Source organism: Gambusia affinis, linkage group LG18 (assembly GCF_019740435.1).
Source record: "Gambusia affinis linkage group LG18, SWU_Gaff_1.0, whole genome shotgun sequence".
In the NCBI taxonomy this organism is placed as follows: domain Eukaryota; kingdom Metazoa; phylum Chordata; class Actinopteri; order Cyprinodontiformes; family Poeciliidae; genus Gambusia; species Gambusia affinis.
Window position 1 is genome coordinate 20,557,532 of NC_057885.1, and position 22,946 is coordinate 20,580,477.

The 22,946-nt window shown below is 39.4% G+C and overlaps 1 protein-coding gene across 4 annotated transcripts in view; it reads left to right on the forward strand.

Annotated features, from left to right (window-relative positions):
* The window catches only part of exoc6b (exocyst complex component 6B), an 84,895-nt gene that overhangs the window by 43,555 nt on the left and 18,394 nt on the right, over positions 1-22,946 (forward strand). For 2 of the 4 annotated variants that reach the window (XM_044097531.1, XM_044097532.1), the window contains exons 19-21: positions 5,270-5,299; positions 10,592-10,733; positions 13,876-13,949. In XM_044097531.1, the coding sequence (XP_043953466.1) occupies positions 5,270-5,299; positions 10,592-10,733; positions 13,876-13,949 (246 nt within the window). The remainder of the gene's footprint in view (positions 1-5,269; positions 5,300-10,591; positions 10,734-13,875; positions 13,950-22,946) is intronic. The other 2 variants (XM_044097533.1, XM_044097534.1) reach the window with 1 other exon arrangement.

Below are 22,946 nucleotides of genomic sequence, written 5' to 3' on the forward strand. Positions count from 1 at the left end.
AAATTTAACACCTCGAAATTGGGTCTCTGTCTCTTTAAGAAATATGTGCCCTGTCCAACCTGCTGCCTTCAGTACTTCATCACAGTTTCTCCATTCACCCTTTGACAATGTTTTTACCAGCGTTGAGCTGAGAAGTAGCTGCTACATTGAGCTCAGTTCCACCAGGTGTTTGCTAATTCCTGCTGGCTAGTCTGAAGGAGCCGAGTGGTTTTGTTTGTGATGGGGGAATATTATTATTACTATTATTGTTTTTCTCTTTTCCCTCTCTCTTTCTGACAAAAATTGGATGACAAAAGTCTTCAGTCTGGTGCTTTGGTGTAACTAAGCCTTTTTTTGAAGAACATTTTTGCTTACATAATTCATTGTATTTGTTGTTTCTGTTTTGTTTATTTTTGTTGGACAGTTAAAATGTCTTCCAATCTTTTTGTTAAATATTCATTGGAATTTAAAGTTTATTGATATTTGAAAATGTGTTCTTTCATTATTATGCCATTATTACTACTATATATATATATATATATATATATATATATATATATATATATATATATATATACTTCTTCCTCTTAGCTCGGGTCCTCTACCAGAGGCCTGGGAGCTATATATATATATCTTATATATATATGTGCCTAGGACTGCACATTTCTGGACTGAGATGTCTGATGTTGTTCCTGGGATCTGTTGTAGCCACTGTTCCAGTTTGGGGGTGACTGCCCGAGGGTCCCGATGACCACAGGCACCACTGTGGTCTTCACCTTCCAGGCCCTCAGTTCCTCCCTTAGGCCCTGGTATTTCTCTAGTTTCTCATGCTCCTTTTTCCTGATGTTGCAGTCACTTGGTATTGCCACATCCACCACAACTTTCCTCTGTTGTCTATCCACCACGACTATGTCTGGTTGGTTCGCCCTCACCATTTTGTCTGTCTGGATCTGGAAGTCCCACAGGATCTTAGCTCGGTCATTCTCCACTACCTTGGTGTTTCCCACTTTGATCTTGGGGTTCCAGTCCATATTCTGCACAGATGTTTCTGTACACTATGCCTGCCACTTGGTTGTGTCGTTCCATGTATTCTTTCCCTGCCAGTATCTTGCACCCTGCTGTTATGTGTTGGACTGTCTCAGGGGCCTCCTTGCACAACCTACACCTTGGGTCTTGTCTGGTGTGGTAGATCTGGGCCTCAATTGCTCTGGTGTTTAGGGCCTGTTCCTGGGCGGCCATGATGAGGGCCTCTGTGCTGTCCTTCAGTCCAGCTTTTTCCAGCCATTGGTAGGATTTTCTGATGTCAGCCACTTGATTGTTGCGGTGGTACATCCCATGCAGGGGCTTGTCCTCCCATGATGGTTCCTCCGGCACCTCAGCTTCTGTTACCCATTGTTTGAGACATTCACTGAGCACATTGTCTGTTGAGGCTTTGTCCCTGATGTATCTATGGATCTTGGATGTCTCGTCTTGGATAGTGGTTCTCACACTTCCTCTGCCTCCTTCTTTGCGGTTCGTGTATAGTCTCAGTGTGCTGGATTTGGGGTGGAACCCTCCATGCATTGTTAGTAGTTTCCGGGTCTTAACATCTGTGGCCTGTATCTCCTCCTTTGGCCAGCTAATTATTCCTGCAGGGTATCGGATTACTGGCAGGGCATAGCTGTTTATTGCACGGATCTTGTTCTTGCCATTGAGCTGGCTTCTCAGGACTTGTCTTATTCGTTGAAGGTATTTGGTTGTGGCTCTTTTTCTTGTGATCTCATCAAGGTTGCCATTTGCTTGTGATATTCCCAGGTATTTGTAACCTTCCTCTATGTCTGCTATTGTTCCTTCTGGGAGTGAGACCCCTTCTGTGCGGATGACCTTCCCTCTCTTTGTAACCATCCGACCACACTTATCTAGTCCGAATGACATCCCAATGTCCGTGCTGTATATCCTGGTGGTGTGGATCAGTGAGTCGATGTCTCGCTCGCTCTTGGCGTACAGCTTGATGTCATCCATGTAGAGGAGGTGGCTGATGTTGGCTCCATTCTTGAGTCGGTATCCGTAGCCAGTCTTGTTGATGATTTGGCTGAGGGGGTTCAGGCCTATGCAGAACAGTAGCGGGGACAGCGCATCTCCTTGGTATATGCTACATTTGATGGATACTTGTGCAAGTGGCTTGCAGTTGGCTTCAAGGGTGGTCTTCCACATCCGCATTGAGTTTGCAATGAAGGCTCTCAAGGTCCTGTTGATGTTGTACATCAACAGGATATATATATTTTTATATATATATATATATATATATATATATATATATATATATATATATATATATATATATATATGTATATATATATATATATATATATATATATATGTTAAAGTACCACCAGTTTTTTCCACAGGCTCACTTCTGTTTCTAATCCATAAGAGGCGAGGTGAAAAAAACTGAAGCTTGCTTCTAGAAAGAAAGTGTAAAGATTTTTTGCTATTGTAATATAGCAGAACCTTCCAAGCATCTTTCATATTTATGGTCTTTTCAGTCTTACATTTTGTTCAAAGTGGAATCAGAAAAGAATATTTAAAACGTCTTAAATTTGAAGGGGTGTCCATAAGACTGACATGACAACACCTGTCATGAACATGAAGGAGTCTTCATGAATATTTGACTGTTTACATGAGGTTTCATTGGATAAGTAATGACACTTTTCATGCCAAGTTGCGCCGGAAGTTGCCTTAAAAGTGTCAACTTTGCATCATTTGGTAAGTAAAGACACCTTTATTGCAAAGTTACATTGAAACTTGCATTAAAAGTCCATTAAAATTTAGGTAGGTAATTTTATTTATATAGCACATTTTCAGCAGCAAGACAGTTCAAAGTGCTTTACATGAATTAAAGAAAATACAAACAAAACAACAAAACCAAAAGAAAGACAAAAATATAAGAGTAACAGCAAAAAAATCTAAATATTGGTTCTCCATGTTTGATTCTTGTTCTGGGTTGCTAAGTGCTCCATGATTTATAAACTAACAGGCGGTCATAGTCATTCATGAAGATTCCTTCATATTCTATTAAGTTTTACCAGTTTGACCTGCTGAAACCTGCAGCAACATCCATCCATTGATTGGACAAGTTGCCAGTCAAACACCAATATTAATATCAGAAATCAATATCGACCCAAACATTCATACTAGTGCATTCCAAATGTTATGGTTTCAAAAACCTACAAGCTTGTTTTTTATCTGCATTCCTGCAGGTTGATCTTATAAAAGTGAGAGAATTAATTCCTCTGAAGATCAGAGTCAGACACCCACAGACCGTTTCTTCCAGTCTGTTTTGATCAAAGGTCACGAACAGATTCATATGATGCAAACACACAGCGAGATCAGCTCTAAGGTGATTAGGCGCCCAGATTTGGACCAGCCGGGTCACAAGGCCACACACAGGCCACACACACTGCTAAGTGTTTCGCAGCACATCTAATCAGCTTTTCCTTCACACCCTCCCACAGACCCGGACACGACCCCATCACACATGCTTCAACGCGGACTCAAACGCGGCGTGAGGCCTCTTAAGTAGATCAGACGCTATGGATCTAAACGCTGGGTGGTATGACCCCGCTCAGATAAAGGCTGCTGGTGTGAAACAGGCGAGTTATGAGGGATGAACCAGATACGGCTCCCGTCATAAGAGCTACAGAAATCAATTCTTTTAATGTCCTGAATTGTTTTGAGGCTGATCCACACTCACCTGGCACTTTATTAGGCACAATAAAGTGTCAGTAATTTGTAAGCTATTGCTAGCTCACAAAGTACAAACCGACCAAACACATGGTGCATTTCAGTCAATTTTATTTCTATAGAACATTTCAGCAACAAGGCACTTCAGAGTGACTTGCATCATAAAACAAAAATAATAAAAAACAACATACAGAAATTTTTATTTAAAAAAACTCAATGTTTCAGCTGTTTTTCTGGGTTTTTTTTTAAAGTTTGTTCCTGATTTTTGGTTCATAATTTTGTTGATATTTCATAAAATTACAATTTTGCTGAGGGAAAATCTGAAAGCGATTAATACAATATCTGTCTGGGTTCCCGCTGGGTTTTTAGCCTTGATTTAAAGAACTCGGTGTTTCAGCTGTTTTACAGTTTTCTAGTAGGTTTTTCAGATTTGTGGTGCATAGAAGCTGAATGCTGGTTCTCCATGTTTGGATGAGAGGATGTAGAGCTTTACACCATTAAAAACATAATACAGTAACTAATTACGAAACAAGCAATAAGCACTTATGATTGTAGTTACCCAGAATGCCTTGTACTGCAGTCCACTTCCTGTTTTTGGAGCGCTTGTTGTTCTCATATGCTTTCAAACTGCACCAGAGTTCAGTTCAACCAAACCAAGACTGAGGTTTTCAGATGGTCCAGGGTTTGTATTTCTTGGTGCGCATTAGAGATTGATTGAGCATTCACACCTCCACAAATGAAACAAACTTTCTATACAAACATAGAGTTCAGTAAAGTGCATTAAACATGGCTCCTGTGAATCCACTCCAACATTATTTGAATCCCTTCTGCATTTCCTACTAAACAAAGCTGCTTGATGCCGGCCGTTTTTCCCTGGTGTCAGTTTATTACCCACCTTGTTGACGGACATGACTATATGTTAAAATGCACAAATTAGTGATTTATTTTTAAATATTTCTATGACTCACTAATAAAACACCATAGATGCGCTACAATCGGTTTGGAGGACAGACGTTCTTGGGGCCAGTTTCCATTTCGTGTTTGCATGTCTGTGGACATCCTGCTGGAAGCGGCTCTGCGCTGAGATAAACCTCAGCAGGATCAGGTGTCTTCATCAGCTTTGGACGCTGTAAACACACGCGTCTTCGTCGTCTCCGTGTCTCTGCAGACGTTATCCAGGAGCTAATGGCTTCACTCAGAGTTGGACTCCGCAGGATAGCACTCATAATTTAGCCAGGCTCAAATTATTGGGATGGAATGAGGATGACGGGAAAAGGCCACAGGGGTGAAAGTGATCATGTACGGATTAGGAGGGAATTTTGGACTCACAAGCTTCCAAGTTTCAGGATCCAAAAGCTACTTGATCTGTTTTCTGTTGTGATCTGATTGGTGTTTTTGTTTTTTGTGGCGATGCTTCATCACGTCAGAGTGACTGAGGTGAATTAGCTTAATGTCCGCGGGCCTTGTGCGATACTTTTACTGCTCTAACTTTTCATTTTCCCAATGAAGCAATGGGATTTGGATGTTTTCCAGTGCAGGTAATGTCTGTATATGTTTCTGACTGTAGGGAATGCCTGTAGAGCACGCCACCTTACCGGTGAGTATTGGTTTGAGAAGTGCAGTGGCGTTTACCTTACTGACCTGCTTAACCCTGCAGTCCAGTTCAACAGCAAGCATGTAAGAGGAGAACACAGCAATGCATGTTTGAGTTTGATGTGATTAAAAGTTTTTCTCTGCTGCAGAAAGAGAAAAATAACTGCTCACCTGCTCATGTTGTGTTTTTAAGTCAGTTTAATCAACTGGATTTATGCTTAACGCATTTGCTTCAATTCCATGTGCACATGTATCGGTATATTAGAAATGTTTGAAAAGTTAATTGAATTCAATAATTCAACAGACTTGTAACACGCAGAGTGATGATATCTGAGGGTTTATTTCTGATTTTCATCAACTGCTTAAAAAACAAACAAACTGTGGTGTGGAGTGGAAACTGGATATAAAACAGGAAAGTTCACACCACCAGTGGTCAATATTTCAGAAATTCAAAGCAAAAAACTAGTCATCAATTATCTGGCGAACAATTATATGATATGAAATGTGTTTATCGTAACAGGTGTTCAGTCATCCTGGTCATAACATGGCAATTACTTTAATCTGTTAAAAAAAACATTCATTTTTAACAGTTTTTTAAAATTATTTTTGGGTTTTGTTTGGCTTTAAGATGTAAACATCAAAATAAACTTTTAAAATTTAGCATACTTTGTGGAATTATTGACTTTTTGTAATAATTCCAACCTTTTCAAATGAGTTACTGAAAAATAAGTTTTTTAGTAATATTTTAATTCTAATTTCTGGAATAAATCAAATCAGACAAACTGAAATAACCCTATTCATGTGAAGACGTTCTGTCTGTGTGTCTAATATTTTACTGGATATTGGGTGACATTAATTCAAAAATCATCTATGGCTTTGCAACATTTAATCCTTTTACTGTCATACTCATCGGTCGGTCGGTATTAGAGTCATAAAACACGTTAAGCTCCTCTGGCTGTTAGTTTTCATCCAGATTTGGACTCAGGGAGCCCTGAGATCGGGTCGAAAGCTCCAGTATCACCAGTATCATGCTGTCTCTTGACTGCTGGCCGTCCTGCCTGGCCTTGAGTTACGCACCATGTCGAATCCCATCCTGGATCAGGGAAGCTGGTCCTCTTCCCCGACCTGTTTCTGCTATTAAAAACACTGGAATGCAAGTCTGCTTCTCTCAGATGGGAAATTCTCTTAAAGCTGAGTGACATTGGATTATATTGTACTAAATTACACACAAGGTTCAGGTTGCTCTTTCTGATTTATCATTGGAATATTTTTACTTCAAGGTTATTGATTTAATCTGGTGCAAATAAAACGTACAGAAAAGATTAAAGGAGAGTAAAGTCTCCTTTTATATTTTACATTACAGTGAAATGTCATTGTTTTTAGTCTTTCAGATGAAAGCAGATTGTTTCAACAGACTGCATGTTTTTACTGGGCTGATTTCTACTTGTTCTTGTAAATCTTTTTACGCTGTTTCATAAAATTATAGATTAATGAGTTAATCTGAAACTGACTACAAACGATTAGGCGTCCATTTTCTTTCAAACCTGAGTTTTCTCTTGTATTAAAAGGATTGTCTTTCCATAACATGAAACATTTTTTATATTCTGAATTTAAAAAAGAAGCATATTGTCATATTTTAACAATTTTTGTGTCGATTGTATTAAATACAGACAAAATAAACAAAAAAATATGGTCTTCTCACATTATTAAACTTGCAAACTTAAAAATAGGAACGTCTTAGGTTGCTGAATACAAAATAAAAGATGAAAAGAATAAACCATTAACAGAGATGTTTTTGTATTAATTGTCAGTTTATTAATTGTTTGCCTCCCTAGTTAACCTGATTTCTCAGTCTTTTCAGCGTTAATTTGCTTTCTGCATTTAGTTTGGTTTATGTTTTCAAAGACGATTCTGAAACTCGGTGCAGATTTAAGCGTTAAGGAAAGAAAACACTCCCATCAAAGTTAAACTGCATACAGAGCTAAAGTGGGCTTTGAGTGTTTCCTGCTTATCGCCGCCTTAATGGGGGGAAATTTCTAGAAAACTAAAAAAAGTACAACTTATTTTTCGTGGGTTTTACTGAAACATCTTGGAAACTGTAACAGCTGCCCAGTAAAAGTAAAGGGGAATTTATAACTTTTTACAGCTGTCTGTTTTAACTGCATGATAATTGTATTTATTTTGATATCCTACATATAAAATAATGTGAAACATCTTGACAAAAAGGCACAGCCTGAATGTTTACAGAAGAGTGTAAGTTTTATATTAAGCATGATAAACTCAGACATCAGTGCATAAGACAACGGCCACCCAAATTTAATACCTTGACGGTAAATCATCTACAACAAACTTGAGTTCATAAAGTGAAAATTTATATGACGTTTTGAGGAGACAGTTGGAGGAAATACTGAATACCTGAAGCTTTAAGACTCAGGAAACCGGCACCCCATGGAAGAACTTTAAAGCTCTCAGTCTTCCTGTAATTCACTGTAATACCCATTTGTTTATAAAACACTACAATTCTGGCAGCATTTCATATCAATTGAATTATGATTTATGATGTTTGAAATTTCTCAGTCATGAACATCATGTCGCTGGTTAATGCTCAATCTCATCACAGTAAACCCTGCAGAACGAGCGATCTGTAGCTCAAATACCGACCTTCTTTCACTCCTCATTGCATGAGGTAAAAAAATGCTACAAAGACTCAAGTCAAGGTTTTTGACTTCAGCCGCAATCTACATTTTGAAAGACTTGAGCTGCTTTATAAAGAGAAAAACTGCAAGTCAGTTTAATTGTTCGCTCTTAATGGAGTAATTGTTCTATATTCAGCTTTTTTCTGCTGTAGGACTATTTAAATGCTAAGCCTTTGATTTTAAAGTCTTCCTAGACAATGTGAAGTAGTGAAACTGATATTTTTAATAGAAGTGGTCGTACCATGAGAATCTCACTCATCCTTAGTGACCAGCAGATTCTCCACCAGTAAAATGTTGCTTTTCATCACTCTGCTCAGGAAGAGTAACAATCGCCAGTTTTTATATATTATTTAGCGATGTTGGATGAAGCCTTGGTCTCGGTTTGGTTGAACTCCAAAGCATATGTGAACTCTAAGTGAACAGGAGGAATTCTGGGTAAATTCCACCAAAACAAAACTCACTAATCTATCTCTAGCAGTAAAAATGGCTCGTTATCTCTTACCACAGACAAACTGTTAACTTCTGACACCTTTCCGTTTTTCGTTTGCAATTTGTGCTCAGTCTCTTCTTTGAAAGTTTTTGTGCCGTTTCCTTCAGTGGTATTTGGTGCTGCGCCACCACAGCCAATCGGGGGAACAGCACCAACTGTCAAATGTAACAAATGTTGCAGTTTTTTCAAATCGAACCGGGTTTACTGGACTACCAGGTGTGAAAACTCTCTCATCATGCCTAGTTTCCAGTGAAGGCCTCATACTGATTTTCTTTTCTTTCCTTTCTCTCTTCTCCATTTATTTCTTTTCTCTTCCCTCCTTTCTTATTTCTCCTTTCCTTTCCCTTTCTTCCTTTCCTAACTTTATTTTCCACTCTCCTCTCTTCCTGTGCTCTCTAATAGTTGCCAGTCATTGTTTCTGAGGCGACACCGTTTGTGTCAGACAGACGTGGTTCTGTGTTTTTGTGTTCCTGCGCCTCGGCCCGTCCAGGTCCAGGCCGTGTAAACAGAATTAGCTCATTTCACGCTCCATCTCCCCCTGTGATAACTGACCTCTGGGACTGAGCGGAGTGTGTGTGGAGTGTGTGTTGGGAGTTCAGAGGCCGCCGTCGGATTGGAGGATATCCGGCCGGTCGTACGTCTGTGCTTCCCAAACATATGTGCGGCGCACGTGTTCGCCGTGTGTTGGGTCTGAGGTGGAAGCTGCCTCTGGACTGAACCGAGTCCAGACACTTTCCCAACGTCTCAGTTCATGAACAACACAATCTGAGTTATTCAAGACACAATGGATTTAAAGAATCTACAAGCTGGAATACTGTACAGTTCTTAGAAATGGTACTTTCAGATCCAAAGAAATGTGCAACTGAGTAGGGCTATTTAAAGAGGCATTGTTTTGTAGAATTTACTTTTTCATTGCAATGTTATTCCCTCATCAAAAACAGATTTTGTTGCTTAAAATCAATTTTCTTACTTTCCTTTTATTAAAGGATCAGAGATATTTTTTTTTTTGTCCAAATACAAACCTATTCACAAAATCAAGAAGAGCCGAAGTCTCTCCCTTACAGAGGACTCCTCTATGTGTTACATAAAGATTTTTAGTAAGAGCAAATGAATGCTGAAACATTTGTCTGCTGATAATCCATTATAATCCAGTTCAGCTGAAGAAAATGACAGAAAGTGACCCAGTGTCTCTTCAGGTTGATGCACGGTTGAAACAGCTGATGCGTTTGTCTGATTGGCTGCGTCCAGCATGATTAATGAAGGTAATTAAACACAGGCCATGAATGAGAGGCCTGACGTTTGTTATTAATCACCTGGAAACATGTTGCTTTGTGTCCGTTTGTGTAATCCAGACACATCAAAGTCTCGTCGGGAGTCGTGTGTAATGAGCCTGTTCTGTATAAACACGCACTTCCCCTCCTACGTCTCTGCAATCCATGATGGCGGCAAGGTTCATTTTTTGCTCACCACGCAACATCTCATCAAATCTGTGTTAATGGATTAAAGGAAGAGGAAATGAAGTCTAATGAAAATTAATTCTCTAATCGTCTTTTAATGATTAAGAGAAAACAAAACGCCTTCCATTGCAGATTTCCTCCGCTTGACTCTTGACCTTCGCTGGCGGTTTTAGGCCCAACCTCCGTCCGTCCGTCCATCTTTGATCCGCTTGCTTCATCGGGCTGGAATGCAGACCTGGAGGTCGGGACGGAGGCCACAGCTAATCGCTGAGATTACACAAGCGTCTGTCTGCTCGGACACCAACACATGTTTTTTTTTTGTTTTTTTTAATTAATGCGTTGTCACGTTCTTCCTCATCCGCTGCTGTAGTTGTTGTTATGCTGCTTTATCATCCTGAATGCACCTGAGCCCCTGGTTCATTAGGGGACACTGGCGGATGCGCTATACATTTAGAAAAGCCATTTATTTGTTTCAATAAGCGTCATTTTTAATTATTTAGGTGCATTAACATTCAGTTCTAGGTGAGATTTGTCCATTTCAGACAGAAAACGACCAACTTTCTAACTGCAGGTTTGTGTTCGCAGCCAAGAGACGAACAAAAGATCAGCTTTCAGTAACGTTCCTCCTCCCTTTGCCTCTCTGCGTGTTCCAGGGGAAAGTCGCCCAGACGGCCTGCATGTCGGCCTGCAAGCACATCTCCACCTCCCTGATGCAGCTGCTGCTCGACCCAGAGGTCCGGCAGATCTCCATCGGTGCTCTGCACCAGCTCAACGTCGACCTCAAGGAGTGCGAGAGTGAGTTCACCTTTTTTTTATGGCTTTGTTGTTGCACAAACAGATTTTTTCCTCCAATGTCTGGATATTTAATGTTGCTGTACAATACCAGGAGATTTTGCTTTATAATTATTCTTGAGTCATTTGAGTATATAAAAATACATTTTTGGAAATATTCCTACTACTTAAGACCAAGTGCACCACTTGTATAAAATAAATACACAGTTAGTAAAGCATCAGGCATGAATTTAAGTTTGAAACGAATGCAGAACCAGGGCTTCTCAAAGTAGGATTTAAGGTTTTATTTCAACATAAATATTTTTCTCAAAATATTTTTTCTGTAAATATTTTTTGTAATTTTAGTCAAAATTTATTTTTGTAATTTGGAAAATAGACAAAACCAACATTAAAATGAATATTAAGCTGTTGAAATGTTATGTTGATGTTTCCAGATGCATATATTTTATCTCCCTTTTGCCACCATTTTCCTTTTCTTTCCTCACAAACTACACCAACTAATTATCCACGTCTATTCCTAAAGTTAAAAGTAGTTTTATTAAATATTGTTTGTTTGCGTTTGAGAGCCCAGGGGGCGCTGTGGAACAACCAAATAAAGGTTTAGAAGTGCATCAACTTCCTCCTCCTCCCGTCTCTCTGATTTGTGAGACTTTTAGGACGCAGACGGGTTTTTTGCAGATAAAGGATTTGGAGAGTTGAAAGAAGGCGAGGCGTCGTTGGCTCGGTTTGTACATGATCAAGGTTCTTAGAGTCACAGAGCGGGTCACACTGCGCGTTTGTGACCTGATGTGAAGTGACATGCGTGCAGAGCTGCAGATTTGGTTTTCTGAAACAAACTGGAGGAAGTTGGGCCGGCGGTACAGTAGAGGGTCAAAACGAGAAGCAAAAATTCAAAAAAGAAAGAGCTAAAAAGTGAAAAGATGGAGCGAAATGTTAAGATCTTACCGCCATTATTTAAAAAAGAAATAGAAGAAAATTAAAAACCTTAAGGGTTTAAAAGAATGTCTGGTGTAGATTTGGATGAAAGAGTTTTGGACAAAAGGAAAATGGGATTAAATGAGGGAGGTGTGATTTTAATGAAACGTAAAGAAAGAGAGGTTGGAAAAAAAGCTAAATAGGTGACTGAGAATGGAAATTCAAAGTATGTTTGAAACCTTCTCTTCACAAAGGGAAGGAAATGAGAAGTTCACAAAAGGGATTAAAGATTAAATTAATGAGAGAATCTCCGGATTGTGACGGGCGGGAAGAAATGGAGGCATGGCTGGAAGAAGAACAGGAAAAAATAAAATAAATTTAACTGAATTTGAGATAAAATATGACAAAAAAGGGAAAAAGTGTGGACAAGCTGTTCTGTTTAACAGTCATTATATTGAACACCAATAAAAGTATTCAACCTCTTTAATATTTTACCCTACCAACAACAATAAATAAACACTACATAACAGAAACCATACTTACAATGCATAATGAAGTCTCTGTAAACAAAATTGTCTTTCAAAGAAAATGAATTATGAGAATAATCAAGATATTAAGCTTAAGCCAATAAATCAGTAAATTGCATTGATCAAGCTCAATAATTTCCATTTTTGTGATGGTATTGGTCTCAATTTGCCCCTTTTTTAAAGGACAATTTTATTTACAGAAACTTCTGAATCCAGTTTATTTGTTGTTTCTGTTGTTTTGTTTATTTATTTTAGATATTCAAATTGTCTTTCAGTGTTAAACGTTCTACTGATCTTTGAGAAAGTATTCTTGCATTATTAGGGCTGGACAATAAACCAATAACATGTTTGACAATAGAAATGTAATTAAAATCATTGCATAGGACGTTCAAACTTCAATATGTGGAACATTCACTGAACTCGGACCTGGAACTGCACAGCATTCTGGGAGTTGTAGGCAGAGGGAAGGCTTTAACTGCTCAACCTCTCATGGCTTCTAGCTAAACAAGGTTGGTGGAATCAACTAACTCTCTCTCTTTGGTTGCCTAGCAACTCCCATATACTTTGGTTACCTAGCAACAACTTGTTAAATAACTGGCGCATTAGCAGTTTAAAGTTCCTGCACTTTCCCTCATAACTGCTTTAAAACAAAAAAAAAAAACAGAAAGAGAGTGATGTGATGACTGGATAAAACAGGAAAGGTCACACGTCCAGGTTGGATGTATTTCAGATAAATAAAACAAAACTAATCAATAATAATGGATATCAGCTGATAGGAAATGCTTATGTCGTGATGCATTTTTCAGCCATATCGGTCGTAACATGGTTGTAACATTAATCTGTTAAAAAAACACATTAATTTTAACTGTGTTTATTTGGTTTTTGTATCATGTAAATATCCTGATACATTTTTTAGCCGTATTGTCCAGCCCTACCCTTAGGCGTTGCCGTGGCCCCGGCGGCCATTACAGACCCAAACTGTCCCATTACAGACCCAAACTGTCCCATTACAGACCCAAACTGTCCCATTACAGACCCAAACTGTCCCATTACAGACCCAAACTGTCCCATTACAGACCCAAACTGTCCCGTTACAGACCCAAACTGTCCCGTTACAGACCCAAACTGTCCCGTTACAGACCCAAACTGTCCCGTTACAGACCCAAACTGTCCCATTACAGACCCAAACTGTCCCATTACAGACCCAAACTGTCCCATTACAGACCCAAACTGTCCCGTTACAGACCCAAACTGTCCCATTACAGACCCAAACTGTCCCGTTACAGACCCAAACTGTCCCGTTACAGACCCAAACTGTCCCATTACAGACCCAAACTGTCCCCAGCTGATCGCAGACAAAGAGCTGCGTAAACAGAGCAAACACACTCAGGTGAAATCTGCCAGTGTTATTACCCACGTTTTGTTTACATCCACACACTTTCTCACACACTCGTTCTGTCTTTCAGCCAGCGACATGACTCTAGCACCCCCCACCCCCACCCGTTTCCCCCTCCGTACCCCCCCACGCCGTCATTCGTCTGCCAATCTGTCCCGATGCATAGCGAATCCGACCAGGTCTTTTATTATTCCCGTTTTTTCACCCTGTTTTTTTTTTTCTTCTTCTTCCTCCTCCTCCTCCTCCTCCTCTCTTCCCTCTCTCCGGGGGTGGACTGGTGGGGGGGTGGGTTTGTATTTTCCCACAGGTTTTGCCAGAGCCGGCCCGGTCGCAGGCTTCCAGGGTGACACGTTGCTTCTGGCCTTCAGTGACTTGAGACAAGTAGGTCTTTGTCTCCTTCGTGGTCCTCACTCCTTCGTTTCTTCTTCTTCTTCTTCTTCTCCTTATCCTCACTGTCTTTCTTCTGCCTCCTCCTCCTCCTCATTGTTCCCTCCCAGTCTTCGTCTTCTTCCTTCATCATGTTGTCTTCATGTTTCATTCATCCCTTAATGCATAAATCTGTCTTAATATTTCCTGATTATATAATTCTGTTGTTCCTCTCTACCTTTTTCCTGATATAATTTGTTTTACTGTGAAAATGCTGTTTAATAAGAAACGGCTAAAAAGGTAAGAAAATTACACACAATTTTTAGAGGTACAGTACCTCATTATTGAGTTTATTACTAAAACAATTAATTGTGATTGAAATAATCGTCAACTAATTTAGTAGTTGGTTATCTGTTTGATTTACAGACTCTTCAACTGGAATAGTTTTAGCTTCACCTGCTTCAAATGATTTTTTAAAAATTCCTTGATTAGCACATTTTTCTGTCCAAATATCAAATGAAAAAATAATCAACATATCACCCTACACTGTACTGAGAAGTCGAGCAGCAAGCGTGTTTTTCACGTTGTTGTTATAAATAAGTTTTAGCTGCAGATGCATCCTTTAAAAAAAATTATAAAGCTGTAAAAAGCAGTTGCATTTTAGTATTAAAATGTTTATTTTGCTTTTTTTAAAAGGAAGGCAGAACTGATAATTTTCATTATCTAAGAATTATTTTGTGCACAAAAAATACAGTTGATTCATGATGTAACCAGTAAAAGTGTTTAATCTTTAGGATGGTTTTGGTAGGTTTTTTTTATTTTTTCTTTATTTAATCAAATTTAATTTATTTGTTTAGGTTAGTGCACATCAATCAACGTTACCACAAATCCTATCGGTGAAAATAGCACAAAAGCTAAATTTCACCCTTTGTCCCAAGACAAATGAGCACAGAAACACAACACACACAGTTCAACGAAAAGAAGCAAAATGAAACATTTACACAAAAAATGACTTAAACAATATAAAAACTAAATAAAAAGTAGATTAAATTATTGTTGGAGAACCAATTTAGTTTCTACTCTGGTATTTTTCCCGTAAAATTAAGGTTTGTTTTGTGATATGAAACATTTAAGGAAGTCGAGTTTATTTTGAACATTTCAGCAACCAGGCAGTTAAGAGTCATTTACATCATAAACATCTTACGGTCACCGGCTGTAAAAGAAACAACAAACTTTAATTTTCCAGTCAGTGTCAGGACTGTAGAACTGGGCAGAGGTTTTCCGTCTTCCTGGTTTTAGACAAAGACAAAAAGATGGAGCTCTGTCCTTTGTAATGTGGTGAAGACATTTTATAACTCCATGAACTTTAACTCCAGTGAATCAGATGACTTCCTGTGTTCTGCCGCCGTTGTTACCAGTTTTTCTTTTGGGTCTTGACGGCCTTAAGGCCAGATTTGCAGAAACTTCCCAATGCAGGAAGCGGCTCGGCTTGTGTCCCGTCGGTTTTGTTTGTTTCCTGGGAAAGAACTCGTCCGAAACCAGCCAGCGCCGGGCCAGAACTGGACAGCCCTCCGCGGTCGGGCGGAGGTTTTTGTTTGCGTCTCATTTTCATGTTAAATTTCAATTTTGTGAAGGAAGTGCATACGTGCATGAAGAGGTTTTTTGCGCCTTCGCCGCTGAATGTGTGAACCGGGGCGGAGAGTCCCGACTCGGAGCTTCCGAAATGTTTACTCCGTTTTTAAAAACCGGGAGCTGTCAATGTGTGTGTGTTTGTGTCCGGCTTTGATGTGTGTGTGTGTGTGTTGTTGCCGAGTGTGTGAAAGTCGGAGGAGAGTGTCTGTTTTTTTTTTTTTTTTTGTGACAGCGAATGACGGATGGGCCGGCAGGACGGAGCAGGGGACGATGAATGAGGTGACAGACAGAGACGGATAGCCCTTTATCCCTCCGTCACAATCCCTCTTTCTCTCTCCTTCTCTTCTCTTTCTCCGCCTGTCGGGATGATGCAGTGCCTCTTGTTCTCTCGCTCGGAGGAGGAGAAGGAAGGGGCAAAGATGGGGAGAAGAAGAAAAGGAAAAATTGCATTCATCTGGCATCGATGTTTACTTCAAACCCCCGCCTGCCGCTCTCTCCTCCGGCATCTTCCTTTTGCTGATCGGAGTTATTCAGCTCCTTGGCTCTTTTATTTCTTTCTCCTCCATTGTTTTTTTCCGTGCCTATTCTTGTCATATCAAAAGATGCACATTCCTGCGACCCCCCAATTCGTGCTTTCACACCTAACCGCGGCGCACGCACATCTGCCGGAGCATCTTTGCGTTACGAGCCGCTTTGTTCTGAGGAGGTTTTTCACGTTTGCGCGGCCAGGAGTCTCTGTGACGATGTGTTGATGTAGGTGAATGGTCGATAAATCAAGCTGACGGGCCCGTTTTGTTGGCCGCCCGGGTCCCGGTGTTCTGGGAGGTTCTGGGGTCCTGGGACCGGGCCGAGGCTAAAAGGTTTTCCCTACAACACACCATACAGGTTAACTTTAGAGGCAACCCAGAAATGCAGGTTTAAAGTCGTATTGTGGAGTTTTTAAAATGTTTTCAGTTGATTTGGAAATAGTTTAACCGCTAGATTAGGCCTGTCTCAGTTAATCACGATATATTAAAATAAGCTCAATAATTTCCATTTGTATGATTTATCGTTTTTCTCTTTTCTCTCTTTCTACCAAAAACTGAATGATAAAAGTCTTAACTAAAGTCTGGTGCTTTGGTCTCAACCATCTCCTATTTCTGAAGGACAGTTTTGTTTATTTTATTCCTTGTTTCTGTTGTTTTATTTATTTGTTTTGGATATTTAAAATGTCCTCCAGTTCCAGTGTTAAATGTTCATCAGAATTTAAAGCTAGTTCATTTTTGATTGTGTTCTTGTATTATTATACCATTGTTATCATCTTAACTGGAAATAGTCTCAAAATAACATGATCATTTATCGCAGTGACTTCTGGGACAATTTATCATCCAGGTAAATTCGTCACGCTACTCTAGATTAGATTTAATGGAGCAGCTCTTACAAACAAGCAAGTGGCTCAATTAGCAGTTTGAACAGCTCATTTATGTATCAAAATTAATGACCCCAAATGTAGATGCTCTTATAAAGAGATGGACCTGAGTTCAAGCCATAATTGTTACTTTTTAAAGTAAGATTTACAGACTTACGGATACCAGAGAGGAAATCTTGCAAAATCAAACATGAGTTCAGAGCAAACAAACATGGCTGACAAAGAAGTAGCAAAGGCAATAATTTGTGGACTGTTTTTAACTGATAAAATCAGAACTAAAAGACGTCTCTGACATCCACTGGACTTTCTGGTGCGTCCTGGCACCAAGTTCTTGTTCTGTGTTTTGGATTACTCTCCATGTTTGCGTCACCTCGCTTTCTGATTGGCTACACGTCACACTTAACAGAATATCCCTGAATATTCCTAATTTGAGTTTGGAGCTGTCGCAGCATCCATCAGATGAGTTTCCTGAGATTTTTGGGAAGGGGAAACTAGGACAAGAATCAGAAAAGAACCTGATAAACCTGATAGTCCAGTAGACTCGGTTCGGTTTTGACCAAAGTTAAAACATTTGTTGCATTTTCAGCTGCTGCAGTTCGGTTTCACGCTGCATTGTGTCAGACAATCCAAACTAATCAGAAAAACTTGTTCCCCCCATCGCCTGTGGGGGGCGCTGCACCAAGAACTACTGAAGGAAACGACACGCTTTCAAAGAGGACCAGTGCAACTTCACACAATTTAAACATAATGGAGTAGCATTAAAATTTTGGAGGTTGCAGGGTTTCTCTTAAAAAGACTACAAACCATTTTTCCTACTAGTTCTAGACTCTATGATTTGCTTCGGTTATATTTACCCAGAATGCCCTGCGCTTTAGTCCACTTCCTGCTTTTGGAGCGGTCTCCATTCTGTTTGGCATCCACATGTGCATTCAAACCACAGCAGAGTTCAATTCATCCGAACCGAGTCCGAGGTTTTTAGCCAGAACAAAGTTTGCCTTTCTGGTCCACTTTAGAGTTTGATTGCGCGTTCACACCTCACAAAATGAACTGGACTTCCTAGTCAAACAAACTACGGTAGATTTGGATTAAAGCGGACTAAACATGGCTGGTGTGAATGCACTCTTGGTGTGAATTAACATTTTTACCATCTGCTGTTTGGTCTTAAAAAGGTTTAACACTCTAAAACTTTACAGTCACATTTTCTTTCTGGATAAGTCTAGTCAAATCCTCTATTTTTTTTTTCTTTCTGACCTTTAAAAAGTCTTGGTTCATAATCAATAAAAATGTTTCAGGCTGCTTCACCCAAGCCAGAACTTTAACTCTCAAAACAGACTCGCAGAACAAGGCAGCGCTCTCCTGTTCTCTGAAATCTCTAAATATTTTGCTGAGCATAAGAGGCCGTTTGTGTTCGCTTCAGGCCTCTGGCTGCCGCCTTTTTTTCCACAGATCTTATCAATCTGCCTAAATTTAGAACATCCAGAAGTCTGTGGTTATTCCAGACCTTTGGCTAGCCTGACGTGTGACGTGGCGTCGCGCCAAGCTAACGCTCGCTACAGTAGACTTTCACTCATCCTTTCCTCCAGCCCTTCTTCTGCCAGGCAGGCATTGTTCCACCTTCAGCCGTTGTTGTTGATGATCGATCCTGTTTTCGTTCCTCTGGTTGACCACAGACTGTCCGATTCCATCTGCTCATCTCTTTTCTTCTCCAAGAATTGATGTGGATCAAATGGACTTCGTAGAAAGGCTACTTTTTCTCCTGACCTCCATTCTGTCTCTTTTCCCTTTCTGCACTCAGTTTTATGCATTTTAAATAAATCACGCTCAGTTTTGACTAAAGTAAATGTAACGGTTTCCATTCATTTTTAGAAATACTTGGTTTAACCTCGTCTAAAGGTCAACTCCAAAGGTAAACTACTTGAAAACTGAACACTTTTATTCATCTTCCACATCCATCTGGGTTATGAAAACAGAAAGAAAAAGAAGAAACATAGAAGCTGTGTTGACTAGGTGTGCTTTCTATAAGAGAGTAATGTATATTTAGTAGTTCTCTCTAAAAAACAGCTAAACTTGGAAGCAGTGGACCAGGTGTACTTTCTATGGGAAAGAAATGAGCAAATCTAATTAATGATGGAAATATTTCAATAAATGGCCAAAAACAGACACAACTAAAGTCAGAAGCACTGAGCCAGGGGAACTTTCAAGCACTAGAATAATAAACAAAGTACTAATGTATAGTTATTGGTGGCATTGCTTCCTCAACGGCTTCATTCATGAAAGAGGCACTGCAAAACAAAAAGCATTGAACGGTGTATACTTTCTGTCCTCTTATACACGCAGCATTTTAGAGAGTTTTTGTTAATTACTTTCTCTTCACTTTTACCGTTTCTCCTCTCCGCTGTATACTTTCCTTTACATCAGTTTCCTCCTGTTTTTGTGTTATCATCTTTTCATTACCGTTACCTTTCTTTGTACCATTTCTATTCACCTTTGGGACTTCAGCGGTCAACGGTCAGTTTTTAAAAAAAAAATTTTTTCCTTCCAACCGCGGTCGCTCGGGTGTAATGCGAGCGCTCGGTTTTTCAGAGCGCATCCCAGCCATTACCTCACGAGGCTTCCCCCCACTGCTCCAAAAGCAACATGTCACAGCATGACAACTGCTGATCCCGGCTCTGTGTGTGTGTGTGTGTGTGTGGGTGTGCGTGCGTGCGTGCGTGTGTGTGTGTGTGTGTGTGTGTGAACAGCATAGCCAGTAGCGATTGTCCTGCGACAGCATCTCACACTCATCGCTCTGCCTGCCTGTGTGTGTGCAGAGGTAATAGACAGGCTAAGAGATGAGATGAGGCCCAGTGGGACAAGAAACCTCCACCTCACCTCCTCGTAACCCAGACTAACCAGGGGCAGAAGGAGGGAGAGAAGAGAGGGATGAAAGATGAGAAGGAAGGGGACTATATGGAAAACTGCAGCTAATCGCATCAAAACTTTATGCTGCTTTCTTTTTTTAAAGAAAACTTGAACTTGTGCCTGGTGCTGGACAATATGGCTGAAAAACATGCCACAATACAGGAGTTTTATGTCAGTAAAAATGGATAATTATTGATTAGGTTTTTGTTCTAAGTATATAAAAGACAGCCTGCCTGTTGGCATGACGTTTCCTGTTTTATCCAAAGTTTTCTCTTCACAGTATTGTTTTTTATTTTTAAGCACGTATGAGGCGAAACATTAAACAGCTGCTGCACCAGTTACTCAGCAGGTTGTTGCTAGGTTACCACATTACGCAACACGTTGTTGCTAGGTAACCAAAGAGTAAGTAGCCGTGTTTCCATTGACCACATATTTACGCAAATTATAATTCTGAAAATTAATTCGTCTAATGAAAAGATGCCAGTTTAGGGGAAAAAAACATGATTTTCAATAAAGTTTTTGCGATAGGATGAGGTGGTTTTTCACAAATATTAAAATTTGTGAGCTGCATAAAACTGCAATGGAAATACTGTTTTTTGCATCGTCCGAGTTATGAGCTGCTGGTTGAAAAGACAGAGATGTTGACCGAACTCAGTGGTGGCATCATGTATGATTTTAATTTCATTTCTTTCTTAATGCAACCCTGGAATTGCAAAAAAAAATTGTTTCTTTTTGACAATAGTGTCGAAATCAAATCTCTTTTGGCCTCTTTCATTTTGTTTCTCCCATGATGGAGATGGTTGTTGTAGCTGTGAGTCTTTATTGGTTTATTTCGAGTTTTTAAGTCGTAGTTTGTGTCTCTTCTGGCATTCAGCGCTTCTCTTTTTGCATCTTTGAGGGTTTTTTTCTGTATGTCTCTCTCAGATTTGTCTCTTTGGTCACTTTTTGCCTCCTATTTGCAGTTCTTTATCTCTGATTTGCATATATATAGTTGCGGTCTTTGTGGCACGCTGCAGATATTTGATTGACTTGTATACGAGAAGCTCCAGGGGCCCCTCCAGTCAGCGGCTCTTTGTGTCTCTGTCAACCTCAAAGAATGTCAGTAATAACTTTACTCTTTAATGTTTACACATATTTAGGCTTAAAAGCCATTCAACGGATTGAGTTTTGCCTTAAAATACAAATTCTTGGAGACTGACTCATCTGGACTCCTCATCAGAGGTTTTGTTTAAATTCTGATCTGTTGACTTTGGCCTCATCCTGCAGCCTTTTTAATCATTTTATTCACTCTTTACACAAATATGTCCTTAAAGATATTCATGTAAATATGTACTTAACTCACAATGTAAATTAGAGATGCTAAAGCTCAACCCCGATATGGTGTCTAGTGGAAGCTAACGTCAACCATATTGATACCCAATGACACACGTGTTAAAACACAATACATCACTTTTATCAGCTTCAATTTCTTTTAATCATTTAATTTCCTTTTGGGATAAATAAAGTATTTTTGAACTGAAATTAGCTGTTTCTAGCTAATTTAGGGCAACTTTTCACATAAATTTTAAGCGTAACCAACATCAGAACATTTAAATATTTTGCTTTTGTTTTATTGTATTTATATTCATTTTTCATATTTTTCCACACTGTTCTTATTTTTTTATTGTATTTTGTCATTTTTTTCTCAATTTTTCTATTTAATTTGCAGTTGAGATTTAATTTTTTTGTTGCATTTTATCTATTTATTTTTAAATCTTGTTTTTACCGTTTTGGATTATTCTCTTCTTTTGGAATAATTGTTTGTGGTTTGTTTTATATTTTAGTTTGCATTTTATATTTTCAATTTTTTGTACTTTTTCTCATTTAATTTTTTTAACTTCAGTTATAGTCTTTTTGCAATTTAAAATTAAAGTTGTTGTTTTTTTTTAAATATTGGTAATGCATCTTTGATTATTTTCATGGCTACTTGCTATTTTTGTGCATAATTAGCATAATTAGCTTCATTCACACAGAGTGTCTTTTGAAAAACAGTGTCTGTCAGCCGGTTTCCAAATCCTTTGACATCTTGAGGAAACGAAGATGTTTTTAGAACAGATTTGTTTTGTTTTCCCGGATAAACTGGTTGTCATTTTTAGGTCCTTGACATTTCAGAGAGACAAACAACTTGACCAGAAGGAGGTCAAACTTTACTGTAAGAGGAAGACCCCACCTGGTTCCAACATCGCTTGTTTGTCCTCTCATTGTTCCCGACTTGACTGCTAAACGCTCCTCTCTTACTTTCGGCCGCCGTTGGAAAAAAATCGTGATCTTCTCCTGCAGGAAATAATCCCTCAAAATCAGCTTGTCTCAACAGCTTTGTTTTACGCCTGCGTCTCGTTCTTGAGCAGCTTCTCCTGAGTATTAAATACCTGCCAAAGTTTTCGTTTCAGCCCTGAAATAACAGCGGAGTAGATTTATTTCCTGGAATTCCTGTTCGGCGTTTGTTTTTTGGCCGAGACGACCTGAAACACTTGCGAGGGAGAGTCATAATTAGTCAAGACTAAAACAAAATAAAGGGTTTCTAGGCTGGACTGACAAGTGATGGAGCACCGTGTGCGTGACATGTTCATTAAAACCTTACTGCTGTTTGCTTCAACCCGTTTCACCCGTCTAGACTGGAAGTCAGCTTTGGTTTCAGCTGGCGTACCCGACCTCATGTTTTAACAGGTTTTAATTAGGCCAGCATGAGGCCCGCTCAGATGAAGCTGTTGATCTGATTTAAGAAGGTTTGTGAAATCCAGACTTATTCGGACCTCAGACCTCCAACCCGGCAAGTCTTTGGGTTCTACAGAGACAGATAACAGACGGACCGGACAAAGACCTGAATGTTATTATTATTATTATCAGTTTATCCATCCATCACTTTATCCATCCATCAGTTTATCCATCCATCAGTTCATCCATCCATCCATCACTTTATCCATCCATCCATCCATCACTTTATCCATCCATCCATCCATCAGTTTATTCATCCATTCATCACTTTATTCATCCATCCATCAGTTTATGCATCCATCCATCAGTTTATTCAT